This window comes from Stegastes partitus, unplaced genomic scaffold, assembly GCF_000690725.1.
Source record: "Stegastes partitus isolate 25-593 unplaced genomic scaffold, Stegastes_partitus-1.0.2 Scaffold655, whole genome shotgun sequence".
NCBI classification, from domain to species: domain Eukaryota; kingdom Metazoa; phylum Chordata; class Actinopteri; family Pomacentridae; genus Stegastes; species Stegastes partitus.
In genome coordinates, this window is record NW_007578386.1 from 213,022 (window position 1) to 227,295 (window position 14,274).

A 14,274-nucleotide genomic window follows, 5' to 3' on the forward strand; every position below is an offset into this window, starting at 1 on the left:
GAACATAAAGCATAAAGTTGTCGCCATGCCAGCAAACGAAGCTCCAAATGTTGCTGCAAAGAGGCCACAAATCCTCAATGCTTTCCACAGATGTTCAACGAAGCAGAACAGAAGATCTATACGATTAGCAGAGCTTCGAGGTGGGCAGCCAAGATTAGTGTCATCGATTCAGGACAAATGTGAAATATAGTCACCATCTCTTCGTCACAGAGGCACAAAGATAGGAATAGACACACTCTTATGGGTAAGACTGGATCATTCTCACTTCAAGATAGTTTTAATCTAAGAAGAAGGACCGTTGGCTCATTGTTCAGCCCGATGCAGGCCTCCTAATTAAAAAGCACAAACAGCCAAATGAACGGAAACAATTTAGGCTGGACCCAAGTCAGCTGTTGGAGCTTTTGCTGAACAAGACTGAAGGACGGTCAAAATATAAAGAAAAGGGGCTAATTACTCACTACTTAATAAAACTGTGAGACAGTGCAGACGTAGTGGACCTAATCGTCCTGCTTGTTCCTCCAGGAAGCAAATTCGCTCTGTTTGGCTTTAGTCGGGGGCATCGTGGGGTGACTGTGCTCCCTGGTGTAATGAATATTTATTGAGATCCTGCACTTGAAGCATGCATGCAAGGGTAGTTCTGAACCATCCTGGACAACCTGCATTTGGCAAAACTTTCTCATCGTACACAGCTTCACCCACGCTGCTTGACTTCACTGGATCTGAACCCCAAAGTAAGCACACATGACTTGCACCTTCCTCAGACAAGAGGCAAAGATATAAACTCACACTTAATCTTATTGTATATATTACCGCCTCCCAGTAGAGGAAGAAAAGTTGGGTGGTTCCTCTCTGTTGGACTTGCCTCACTGTTAGAAGGAGCTTTATCCACTAAAGAGGCAGCACAAGGCTCCCACGGAAGTATTTGTGTCTCCTCCTCCGATGAAACTGGGCTCTCTCTGATTTACACCTTCAAGAAACAAGATATTGCTCCTGTGCCCTCCAAGGCCTCCGGGTCAAACCAGCTTCCTGGCACAAACAAGAGGATGAGAGACAAACTTTCACATCTGAGAGCGCTCAGTTATTTGAAACATGCGAAGGATTAACATGCCGAGCACCAGAAGTGAAATATAATATTAACCCTTTGAACCCCTGAACCTACCAGTGGGTGTGAAAGGCATGTTTTCTTTTTTCTTTTTAAAAAAAATCCGAGCCAGAAACTGCTAAAACACAAAGAATCACCTCTTTTTGGTCCTTGAACTACTCATCTATGACATACGTTCCATTCAGGAACAACCAAATCGAAGCTTAAAATCAGGATATTTCATGTTAAAGTATCGACGTCGTTAAAAAAAGTATTTTGAAATGAAAAATTCAGGCGACTTTTCAGCTGAACTGCAGTCTGTGTACACTGAGCAGACAAGAGACGAGTATAGAAACAGATTAAAGGTGTCAGTGGTAAAATATCTAATCTGTGTAGTCACCATTTTTTTCCGGTATTGTGGTTGGAAAAATGTTGTACATGTTGATTCCAGGTGTTATATAGAAACTATATTTTTGTCTTTTTTCTTTGTGTGATGATTTATGAGTTCTCTATACTGTTAGCGTTGGTTGTGGTGTTTCAGTAGAGGTGCAGGACTTTATATTGTAGTAAAAAAAATAAAAATAAAAATGGCTGACAGTGAGTAACAATATGACAACAGCAAAAAAACAACCTAGAAACTGCTCGGGCTCTAGAGGGTTAATGTCCATCCATCCATCCATCCATCCATCCATCCATCCATCCATCCATCCATCCATCCATCCATTATTTTAGTAAAGAACTAAAATAAAGAATGTAGAATTTCCATTGCAACTATGCTGAATGTGAAGTGGTCCAGACTTGTAAAAACTCATACTATACACTAAAGCATGCATTGTTGGCAGACATTAAAATGGTATTATTGGCTTGTTCAAAAGTTCCTCTACATATGGTTCAAAATAAATAATGAAAATACAGATAACATACTTAAATCAGTCGAATTACTGAACAATATTGAGGTCAAACTAAAGATTGCACAAGTATAATTCCTGTGTGTTTATCTTTTAAGCTCAACAGCTAACAGCCAAATTTAGCCAGTTAGCTCCTGCTAGCTAGAACAACATTTACAGGAGACTTATTCTACAATAACCAACTGCGAGTTTCAGCTGTAAATAAACACTGTACACTGATATTTTAACTGAACCGCTTTAACTTTAATACCACGACTGCTAACGCTACTAGCTAGCAGGCTAACTGGGCCTGTTAGGGAACCTGGCTGTTAGCTTCCACCTGTTGGTTTGTGCAGGCAGCTAGGCAGGCAGCAAGCACGTTCCTGTTACGCTAAATAAATATAAGAAGACGTTAGTTCCTTTTTCTTTACAGCCGCAGCTAAATGTACAATAACTTTAGCACTGCACTGCTGCTGCTTTGGCTAACAGAAGCTAACTGGCTAAATCTGGTGGCAGACGAGGAGGTGTGAGTCATGTGATTGATGAGAAGACCTAACAGCACCACTGTAGTGTAATAAAATATGCCATTATGTAATGTTAAACCTCATTATTACAGTGTACAGTCAGTGATTTGAGGATAGCTAGAATAGGGTACAGGTTAAGAATAGTCTGAATGTGCTTGCGGCTCTCTAATAAAAACACGAACACATGGAATACAATGCAACGCACTTAGTCTTCTTATTCATGAGTGAACCTGACAGCTGTTACAAAGCCATTCTTCAGATGGTGTTCTGCGCAACAAGTCACCATTGTGGGTCAGGTTTCACTTCACTAATGTCAGACGTTACGACAGACCTTCAGTAGATTCACGGTTCCTTCCTGCTACAGTCTGTTCTTGGAGTCATGAGAGATGTCACACATCACACGAGACTTACGAGAACATCTTGTTCGGCTCTACCACCGGCTATGGATGTGGTTGATGTTGAGGAAACATTCATGAGCGACTGCAGTCATGTGAAAATGGCTTTTTGATGTATTTGTGAAAGTTCTTTTTGACCCATTGCTTGGGGGATCTGGAGAAGAGTTTTTACTTGGTGCACAGCTACTCCTGGTGGTTGGTGTAAAGGCAAAACTGCCTCGCTTGTGGGGCTTTTCTTTTATCTGTGTTGCAACTGTAGCCCTAAAAAGTCAACAGAGTTAATGGGGGGAAAAAATTGTGAATTATATTTTGACTTATGTGGAGAGACTAAAAACAGGATTTGGATCGTCTTACCCAGTTCTGAACAAACATATAGTTGGTTCTATTTACAGCAAAATGGTTCGTTGCAAATAACTTGAAGATCTTATTAAATCCCTTGTCAGACACTTTGACATCCAAAACTGTTTCTTGTGAAGGCCTAAGAGAGCTCCTTGTATCTCAGCATGATGTACCTCATTCAGTCTTCAGTCACCAAGGTCAGAGTTCCACCTCCTGTTCTCTAAGAAGGCTTCAATCGTTGGCACCTAATCTGGAACCTGTGGTTCTAATTTTAAGGTGTGAGAAATGTACGGGTGTGCTTGTTTTTCCATGATCTGTTTTGAATTTATTTTAATTCTGAAAATGACTAAACATATCAATTGATTAATTGAAATACCAACTCTCTCTTCACACGAGCAAAAACAGTATATTTTCACTTTATTAAACTTGAAGTTCCTCTCTGTAGCGTACTAAAAGTGCAGAATTAAACACTTACGTGGATAGATATTGCTGTGGAGCTGGTGTGTTTTATTGGGATTTGGTTATTTGGCTGTGCAGTAATGTGCATTATCACCATGAGTACACCAGCTGGTACTGAGGCGCTCATGACTAACCTCATAATTTAACCCTTTGACCCCGAATTCTTCTAGTTTAACTTGAGCCATCAAAGGATTGAAAATAGCTTCTATTATCATATTTCTACCAATTTTAGACGCACAACCTCACTGTAGTGTTTTCTTGTATTTACTAAAATGCAGATAAGTATGCACACAGTTTATGTTATCCAACGTTTTATGTGTTACAGCCAAACTATTGACCATGCTGAAACTAACTAGGAACTTTCAATGAACCCTCTGAATATTAAAACCCAGCAATGAAATTGTCTTTTTTTAAAATTGCCAGTATTACTTCATTTATCACATTAGAAACTGTGCGGCAGTCCGTGAAATAATCATACGTGATGTGCGGTTTTGTCATCAAAATCCGACAAATATTAGCTTGACAACGTAATATTTTATCAAAATGTCTTTGTTCTACATGTTTATTTTAAAAAATAATCAAAAAATAAACTGCTTGCTCCAGATTCAAACTGAAATAATCTGCCTCAAGGCTCAACCGAGAAGCCGTGAGTGGCTCGAGGAAAATAAAAAAATAAGACAAATGCAGCGTTGTTCAAAAACGGTCGACAGAGGAGCGAGTTGTTGGTATTCAGCGCCGCTAAATATCTTTCTAGAGCTGATATGCAGAGTAGAGTTGTAAATATGTTAGCAGTAAAATACCTACAGTATGTACACCAACATTTTTATTTTTTATTTTTTATTTTTTATGGTAACGGGAACATCTGTTGGAAAAATGCTGCACATGTTTTTTTTTTTTTTTGAGAAATGAATAATCTTTCTTTCAATAATTATTTTCTTTTTCATGATTTACGGCATAGTAAGTGTGTTGAAACCAAAAACATTGTAAGTTCTGTCGTCTTCTGGTCATGGTTGTGCTGTTTTCATAGAAGTGCAGGACTTTGTATTGGAAAAAAAATGTGACAAGACAAAAAAACAGCAACCTCCCACATACTGCGTGGGGTTTAGAGGGTTAATGCACAAACACAATCGGAAAGCATTAGAAGTTCAGTATCTCCCAAATCCGTCGGGACAGATGCTGCGCTCGGAGGCTTCGGTCCAGCAGACGAGGAGGCAGAAGTTCATGATCTCCAGAATCATAAACTTCTAATTTATTGGATTCAATAACGTCTATGGAGACCGCGTTAATACATAACTTCATCATACTCAGATTTAAATTAGTTAACGAATGCCTCGGAGCGCCAATCGACACAAAACAGATAATCGGATCAGGGAATTAGATTATCTGTGCTGGCAGTGGTTCGATATGCTTGGGACAGAATGGAGCCTTCACAGTCTTAGTCACCGCCTCGCCTGCTTTTGATCGTGACAATGCATTTTCCGCACCGCGCCAGAAATAAACTCACTCACACAATTTGAAATCAACAACCTCTGTTTTTACTGTCCACATAAATATCGATCGCTGAAGTGTTTAATATCTTAACCGGTCGGTAAACTCTTCTCCACTGGCCCATTCCAGGAGGTGGTGGATGCCGTCGGCGTCGGCGTGGATCCTACGGGCAACACTACCTTTGTCAGCAAATGGGATCTGGCCAGTGCCTTCTTTTTCTCAGGGACCATCATCACAACCATCGGTGGGTTTCCAGTAAAACATCATTTCAAATCATGATGACGTCTGTTTGTGTTTTGAAATCACCTGCTCTTCCACCTCATGTCCCCACATGTCCAGGTTTTGGAAACATCTCCCCTAAGACAGAAGGAGGGCAGCTGTTCTGCATTTTTTACGCCCTGGTGGGAATCCCAATGTTTGGCATCCTGCTCGCCGGAGTCGGAGACCATCTGGGTACCGGGCTGAGGAAAGCCGTTGCCAAAATAGAGACTCTCTTCCTGGTCGGACCCTTTAATCCGAGATTTGCACGTCTTGTTTAATTGTCGTGTTTTCCTGCATGTGTCACATCCTGCTGTGTTGTTCCAGAAATGGCGGGTCAGCCCCACCATCGTGCGCGTGATCTCAGCTGTCCTGTCCATCTTGCTTGGCTGCCTGCTCTTCGTCGCCGTGCCGATCCTGGTTTTTCAAGAGGTGGAGCAGTGGAGCCTTCTGGAGTCGGCCTACTTTGTGGTGATCACCTTGACCACGGTGGGGTTTGGGGACTACGTTGCAGGTATACAAACCACATACGTTGCATTTCTTGACAAAGTTCCCAGAGGTGTGCACAGACAACCTGAGAGAGAAGGGTAGAAATGAAAAACCTTTTCTCAGAGGTGGACTCAACTGTTCGGATTCAAAATAGTAATAATAATTCATACCCATTCTAACATGTTTTCATTTATATACCTTTATATAGTAAAAGCCCTTTGAATATAAGCATGCTTGTTGCTAAAACTCTGGTGTTCAAACTTAAATGCATTGCGCCATTCTGCAAACACAGACCCAGCACACTGGGAAAGTAAAGCATTAAATCCAGAGTATGCATGACTGTAGAAAGAAACCACCTTTAGGTTTTCCTCCTCAGCCACTGAGACACAACGCCTGAGTCCAGCGGGAGGACTAATCCACCACAGAGAGATCTGGTGGATCTGGTGATGGAGCACGATGCATTCAAGCTGAAAATATAATGTTTTATTTACTATAACCCCATAACCCATCCCCTCACAAAACAAAACAAACCAGACAACAAAAAAGAAGGAGCAGCCATGCATGGTGTCGCCCTTCAGGCCTTTTCACTCCTGCAGCTGTCGCCAGAGTAGAAACGACTTGGATTTGACCTCCCGCTTTATCCAAACTTTTTGGGTTTTCTGCTGCTGTTGCTTTGTGCAGCAGTGCAAGATGCTGCAGATTTAGGTGGAACTGAACCATGTGGGTGCACGTTGTCTGCCATAAACTCTATCTCCATGCTAGTAATGTGTACGAAATTAGACGGACAGATAGGACTTCCAGTTATTTCATGCAAACCGATTGAATGAAGTCTTTATGTGCACGTTACTGCCACAGATAACAGATTTTTTTTTTGTTGTTGTTATCAGAGTGCTGGATTTCTGACTGCTGTTGGGAAGACTTTAATCAAATATACCAAGAAATGCTCCTGTAATAGTTTGCAGCCTCTAGATTTAATCCCAAAACTCTCTCAGGAGCAGCATCATATAAACATAGTGTCCCTGCTGCATTAGCTTGACATCCCTGTTTTCACTTGTGAAAAAAACAAAACACACACATACATACAAAAAAATAATAATTTGAGCACTGTTAGCTCCTTTTGGCTGACAATACTGCAAGATACCATTAATAAAATCTCTTCTAAGTAAGCAAACATCATGCTTTTGCTGAGGTATTATCAGAAAAAGTATCAGAAGTCGCCTACTATGTGGCAGCAACACAGGCGAATAATTATATTACTCAATAATAATTATTGACAAAATTGACTCAATTGAATGCTGCAACTTATTTAAACAAATTTCTAAATGGTTTTGCTAATTACTTAATAATGTTGCATCATGTAATCTAGTCATATATTGTGTATTTTTCTGTATCCAAAGCAGTAAAACAGACGAATCTAACGTACACTACGTCAGAGGAACACCGGCAGCAACAGAAGCCTGGGTTTTCCTCGAGTCCCCAAATAACTAATTCAGCCGTCACCGTTTCTGCATGCAGAGGAGGTTTATTTTTGGCCCGAGGTCACACCAGAGGGGACGCGAGGTTAACCACAGTGGCACCTTTTCGGACCGGAGGGAACCCATGCATCCACACTAAAGAGGGTTTCTTTTTTAGGAAGACCCTGCCGACTGCTTTCTATCAGGAGTCGTGTTTTAATATAACAATCAATACACGACTGCTCTTTGCTGAAATGAACTCGTAGTTTCAGTGTCATTTGTTTGTATCACTCGCTTTTTCACATTTCCACTTTCTTGTTGAATTTATTGATCGGCAGATAAGTAGCTAGACTAACTTAATTAGTCATCCATAAATACAGCTGTCAGTCGTAATGCAGTAAGTTCACTTAGCACGGACAATGCCATTAATTATTCATGATGATTTTCTTGTGAGAGATGAATTATTGATCAGCTCATCTGCTATATGGTGTCTCTTATCTTAGCTGTTTATTTACTCCATAGTAAAGGACGGACAGATGTGTTGCTTTAATCCACTGCTGCTGTGTGTTTGTGCTGAAGGGGATTCTGGCTACGCAGGGAGCGACCACTGGTACAAGCCTTTGGTGTGGTTCTGGATCCTGCTGGGTCTTGCATACTTTGCATCCATCCTGACTATGATTGGTAACTGGCTCCGGGTTCTGTCTAAGAAGACCAGAGCTGAGGTAAGTTCTGTGCTCTTATGTCTGATGTATCATGTCTGCACCACTTCCTCGCCATCACCTCTGGCTTCATCCTCTTCTTTCAGATGGAGGAGCTGCGAGCCCACGCCAGGAACATTCAGAACATGTCGGTGGACTTTCGCATTCCAGGAAAAATCGACGACCCCTTCAAACGACGCCGGCGAAAGCGCCGCCACGGCCCTCACAGCCACAGTCACAGCGCGTCTGCTAACGGGGCGCCTGAAGGGAAAGAAGAGCAGCAAGAGAGTCACACGGAATCAGGATCTTACTCCTCTTCCTCCTCCTCCTCCAACGAGTCAGGTTCCGGATCAGAAACAGACTCTCAGGCCACTCAGACGGAGCGAGTGCCTGAAGAAAAACCCGCAGAGCCTGAAAAGGAGGAGGCTCCTCCAGACCCCCACCTGTCCCAGCCTCTGGACTACTTTGGAGAAAATCTTGCGTTTATCGACGAGTCCTCAGACGCTCAGAGCGGGAAAGTACATTTGGATCCCCTGCTGCATCCGACGCAACCCAAACCTCGTCCACCGAGGAGGAGACGCCACAGAAGGCCTGTTCCGCAGAGAAGCCCCAAAATCAACGGCTCCAACGGAAACAAGAAGCAGCCGAACGGAAACCCAAAGCCTGTTCTGGATCTACCACTGAAGCCTTAACGTGGAAGCCGACCGCGCTGCTTACACAAGGATCAGCTGGAGAGATATGAGGTGTTTGGAGTATTGTTGACAGAGGAGCTCTCACTCTGGCAGCTTCTTTGTGTATATACACTGCTTACTCGCAGACACTGAAGATGAAATGCTGAAGCCTTAGCCACTTGTGGTTTGCATTTAATGCTCTTAGCATGTGAGTTTGTATGCCTCAATCAAAGATGATGAAGTGATTGTTCTGCCAAGTGTTTCCCTTTACTTTGTGAGGAGTTACTGCTCTCTACTGGGCCACGACTGAATTGCACTACCACTCTGTCCAAACGAGTACACACGCTTTTTACTAATCCAAACACTGCAGCCAAAACCCATGTGGTCAGAAACTTGGAGGGCATGTTGAGGAGAAGTTTCTCTGGTCTGAGACAGTCACTCCCGAATCCTGCCAACAACTACACGGGTACTAAACATGCTCTTTTTGGTATGTAACAAAAGATTTTTTTAAACCCTGTATACCACCATAATAGTTGCATTTTTGACGGCCAGGTGCATTAATCCTACTGCATTGCATATATGTAATAAAGATTTTTTAAAATTAAATCCGCACTGTGCCTTAGAAGCATTTTGTTACTGAATTGTAGAAATACCGCCTCTCTGGTGCACTGAGAGCGACACATCTTCAGCTTTCAGACATGAAAAGCAGCTCATATTTCCAACACAACTGGGAGAAGCTCACATATATCTGAAGTTAATAATGTTTCTTCACAACAGTCACTGAAAACGAGGATCTAGCAACTAAACAACCTTGCATCATGCTTCATCTTTCTCTCTCTCTTCCTCATTTTCTGTCATATTTCCGCTTTCAACAATCCAGTTATAAGTTGCACAAAGAAAAAACACAGCTGTCAGTTTGCAGCGCTAAACCAGTTATTAAATACAGTTTTCACAGAGCCCACCCCACAGCGCCACCTCTGAAAATCTGGAATATTGTTCAGGCTCAGTTACGCACATTGGAAATCTATATTTCACTGAGCTGAGAAATCACGTCAGCTACACCTCTTGGTGACAGCCGGAGTCCCTCCAAGAACCAAACCAGATACTTTGACTGCATCATTAGATAACATATCCGTGTCATCACAGTTTATTAATGAGTGTTAATTTGGTATCAAAACAACAACATTTTCAGGTACCAGCCAACAACTCAAGAGGAGGAAAAAAGGCTTTTTAGGAATAACCTTAGAATTGGTGAAGCTGGTTTGAGATCACTTCTGTGCTTCCTCGTCTGAACAGTTCTTAGATTCACAGCAAAAATAATCACGTTTAGAGTAACAGGAGCGCAGTGTAGCGCCATCGCAGCGCAAACACACCAATTAAGGGAAAAACCTGAAGCCGTGACCTCTACAGGGAGGGGATCCGGTGGCCCCGTTATGCTGTGCACGGCATTTTACTGGTACGGTTTGGGACTGGTTGTCCCTGTAGATGGAAGGATCACTGCAAATTAATCTCTATCCTGATTATCTCTTCCAGGACGACTTAGTCCTCATCCACAGGGCATGAGGGGTCACTGAATGGTTTGATCAGATGTGACTCATATGCCTTTGCAGTCGCCAGATTTCAATCGTAATTGAACAAGTGTGGGAGGTTTTGCACCAAATGAGGGAACATCTTTTGGAAGAATGGTGTTCATCCCTCCAGCAGAGCTCCAGAGACCTGGAGAATCAATGTGGAGGTGCATTGAAGCGGCACACGTTGGCCCTACAAGCAGCTAAGATACTCGGTGGGTTTCCCAGACATGGATTAAGCCAAGGCCTAGATTAAAATAAATTCAATAAAACCTCCACTGAAAAAGGTTTTTAGTCTAGGATTAGGCTCTATCCATGTTGGAGAATGGGCCTTTCTACTACGTCTCCTTTCATTTGTCACCTGTCTGGAGCTGAGCTGCTAGCAGGGCGACAAACTACATCACAAAGACAAAAGTATGAGGCTAGTTTTCAAAAAGCCCTTTATTAGACGCACCTTGTCAGTAAACTGAAACACACACCTCACTTTGTGCACAGCAGGAGAGAAAAGTGTGTCATTCTCTGTGCGGCTTTTATAAGGCCAAGGGAGGCTGGTGGAGGCAGGGCAGGCCTGTATATGCTCGAGATTTGAATAGCACACATACTGTATTGTGGAAGTACCGTATAAATGCCCTTCAGGTTGTCAATATGGCCTTTTTAGCATGTGCTGGAGCTCCCCGGTTGAACCATGTAAGTGATACTCTGCTGGAAACCTTAGCTTGTTTCAATCTGGAAATGGCACCAAGGACAAACACGGTGGTGCAGCAGCAGCAGAATGCGACTTCAGGTCTTTTGTTGTCTGTATTTTTTTTATTTTTTAATATTTTTTTCAACAAGCCTTAATGTCACAAAATATCACATTTACAAAAGTTGGTATTAATTTATAATGACCACCTCCTCATCCTCCTTGAAGTAAATGAATGCCGACTGTTTTCTCTTTGAACACAACCAGCAGATGGCACACACACATGCAGTGGCCAAGATTTAACCATACACAACCCTTTAATCCATCCAAACCGTCTTTGACTGAAATTTCAACACACATCCATTTGCATGCCCGTGACCCAATAAATTTGAAATTTTGCAATCTGTCTTTTGACGTCACGTTTGCGCGGTGAGTAAGCAGAATGTTTTAAAGGAGCAGAAACCCTGCCAGCGCTGATCTGGCCTTTGGAAATCTGACACTTTTGCTGCAGGATACGTATAAAGAAAAGGCAGCGTTCTGGCATTGCAATCATGAAGACAGGAGGCAGCGATGATGTGCAATGGCAGTGGGTGACCTTTTACTGGAGGACACACACTCAGCTGCTATAACGTCATCAGCACCGCCGCTGCTGGTTCCCTGCACTGCCACTAGAGGACGAATGCTGGACAGTGTTTGTAGTGCTGAGGCACAAGCCGGAGCTGAATTTAAAGGGAAAATACACCATAAATTAGATTTCAAATGACTTTTATGTTATTGCACATGTGCCACCTTTAAAGTCTTTTCTTCAGCAGAGACAGAAACTGCACTTCTCGTGTCATTTGGAGACAAATTCTAGAGCTGATCCATAATGAGGACGTTTCCTAATGGACCAATGGGTGCTGCAGACTCAGTATATTTGGACTTTAAACAAAACTTACATGCACTAATGGATTTGGTCGCTTTACTGAGCTGACACTCGATTAGGCTGGAGACATTACTCAAGTCACGGCTCTCTGATCTCAGCTTATAGGGAAGCAGCTGTCCATATTTGTACCCGTATCTCACCCTTGCACCCTTGATCATCACAGCATCATATACATCCTGATTTAAGGCGGCAGAATGCCACTGAAGTTTGGTTAAGAACTATTTCCCCCTTGTGCTCCTTTTATCTGTGGTCACGGTTGACTCTATCGCATCACTTCTGGTTGTTTTAGCTGAAGACCGGCGTGCTGTTTCTAATTAAACTCCTTCAAACCCTCTCTGCGTTCAGCCCACCGCTGCCTAATTAAAATGATTAGATACTGATGAAGGTGTTTATAGCAAAAGGTTGAGACCGTCCTCTATCAGCTGTGTTATCTGTGACTCACTGATGCAGCGCTTTTTGTGTACCACAGCCACAATGGCTTCTTGGTATTTATGTAGCTATCAGCTGACACCTGTCTGAGGTCACGACCTGCTGTAAGGAGCACCCTGGGGACCCCGAGCCTGCATTCACACTGTGTTTTTACATTTCAGCTCTTCACACATCCAACACATGCTGTCAGTGATTAGTCCACACACTTGGAAGACACATGCATATTCATGCTGCAGTAAATCACAAAACATGCTCTGCTTCAAATAAATCCAATTTATTTTCTAAGTGTGTGTGTGTGTGGATCAAATGATTGTAGCATGACCGGTTTCGCCTCCAACCGGATAATGCAGACTCTGCACCAGCAGCCTGTGATGCAGCCCCGCAGAATTGCAGTGTCTGCAGCAGAGACTCGATGACCTTGCTTCAAGGTCGCAATGACACTGCCGTCAGTTTTTCCTCTCATGCGCGCACCACGAAAATCCTGTCCCGAGCCCCGAGCCCGCTGCACAGGCTCCATGTGACCACATCAAGACTGTTGTCCTGCACCTCTGACACAGCGAGGGGGACGCAAGTGTGACTCTATTGGTTCAGACTGGACCAACGTTTATTGGTCTATAATTAGAGGCAGATAATGCTGGGGTGTCTGGGGAATACAGACTCATCCAAATCCTTCCAGGACATTTTCTTCACTGATTTTTTTAAAATTTTTTTCCCCCTTTAAATTCCATTTTTCTAAATCACCGGACAAGATTGCAAACTCTTCTGTGTCAACTCCTCTCGTCTCTCGGTGCCAGCTGTTACCAGGCATGTTAGGGAGCCTATTTCGAGCAGCAGGAGGCTGCGAAGTTAGACTGAATAATCATGAAATTGTAGTTATCGGCTGTATTAAAGATTGTGACTGTATTGCATTCTGGCAAGCTGCTTTTTCCTTTTTTTCTTTTTCTCTCCAACCTACTATCCCTTGATTATTCCCCTTTCTCATCCCATTGCGGTGATCTCCTGATCTCCTCTTTCTTGGCTCCAGTCCAGATAGTGTAGTGCTGGAGTGAGCCGGGTCAGTGTCACAAGACCGACGGCATGACTACATTTTCCATAGAGGTGTGCGGGGAGAGACATGCAACCTGTTCTTCCTGCAGCCCCTTATAGCTTGCCCCAGAATTTAAATTAATCTGATCCTTACAAAAGCCATTCTCACAATGGTGATGATTTAAGTTCAGAATCAAAAAAACTGAGCTATAAGTGGATTTAAAGTGTAAAACACGGCTCACATTTAATCATATATATATAACAATATGTGACTGTCATTTTGGTTGGGGGGGAGGGTTTGCGCTCGCAGGATCATCTCCAGATTTTTGTCAGGTGTCACGACGCAGCGGCTTGATCTGAAATCAGCGCCGTTTAAAGCTGCGGATCTAAATGAGCGCACCTGGACCACATTAGGATTAGCGTGGACCGGGTCATATTTTTTTAACGAGTCGCAGGCCCATATTATAATGCCGATGACGCGGGTGGAGGGCGCGTACGGACGTAACGGAGACACACAGCGGACGCAAACTGAGGCAGAGGGAGGAGAAAAGGCACGAGATCGAGGCTGCGTCACTCAGCCGCGTCAAGCCAGCGGCAGGAAGGCGGCGGCAGCCCGGGAGTCAGCCTGTCAAAATAAAACACCCGCTTGTGTTTAATTAGAAAAACAAGCAGCTGTGTGTTCATGAGGAGTGTGTGGTGTATTAAAGCAAAACGTGGAGATTGTTGTCATATTAGAGCACGTTTTGCTTTTAGGCGTCGTCCACGTTTAAGCGAAGTTACAACGCGTTGCACGTCGACGTAGTTTTATTGTGAAACCCCCTCACCGGACGTGCTGTTTCCCCCCTCCTGAAAGCCTTGACGCTGATATTAAACTACAACCTCAGTTGTGGAAGCCGAAGAC

At 43.2% G+C, this 14,274-nt stretch overlaps 1 protein-coding gene across 1 annotated transcript in view; it reads left to right on the forward strand.

Annotated features, from left to right (window-relative positions):
• The window catches only part of kcnk4b (potassium channel, subfamily K, member 4b), a 13,167-nt gene extending 3,816 nt beyond the window's left edge, over positions 1-9,351 (forward strand). The window contains exons 3-7 of the mRNA XM_008290095.1: positions 5,303-5,417; positions 5,513-5,673; positions 5,759-5,945; positions 7,954-8,096; positions 8,180-9,351. Coding sequence (XP_008288317.1) covers positions 5,303-5,417; positions 5,513-5,673; positions 5,759-5,945; positions 7,954-8,096; positions 8,180-8,764 — 1,191 coding nt within the window. The 3' untranslated portion in view covers positions 8,765-9,351. The remainder of the gene's footprint in view (positions 1-5,302; positions 5,418-5,512; positions 5,674-5,758; positions 5,946-7,953; positions 8,097-8,179) is intronic.
• The last annotated feature ends 4,923 nt before the right edge of the window (positions 9,352-14,274 follow it).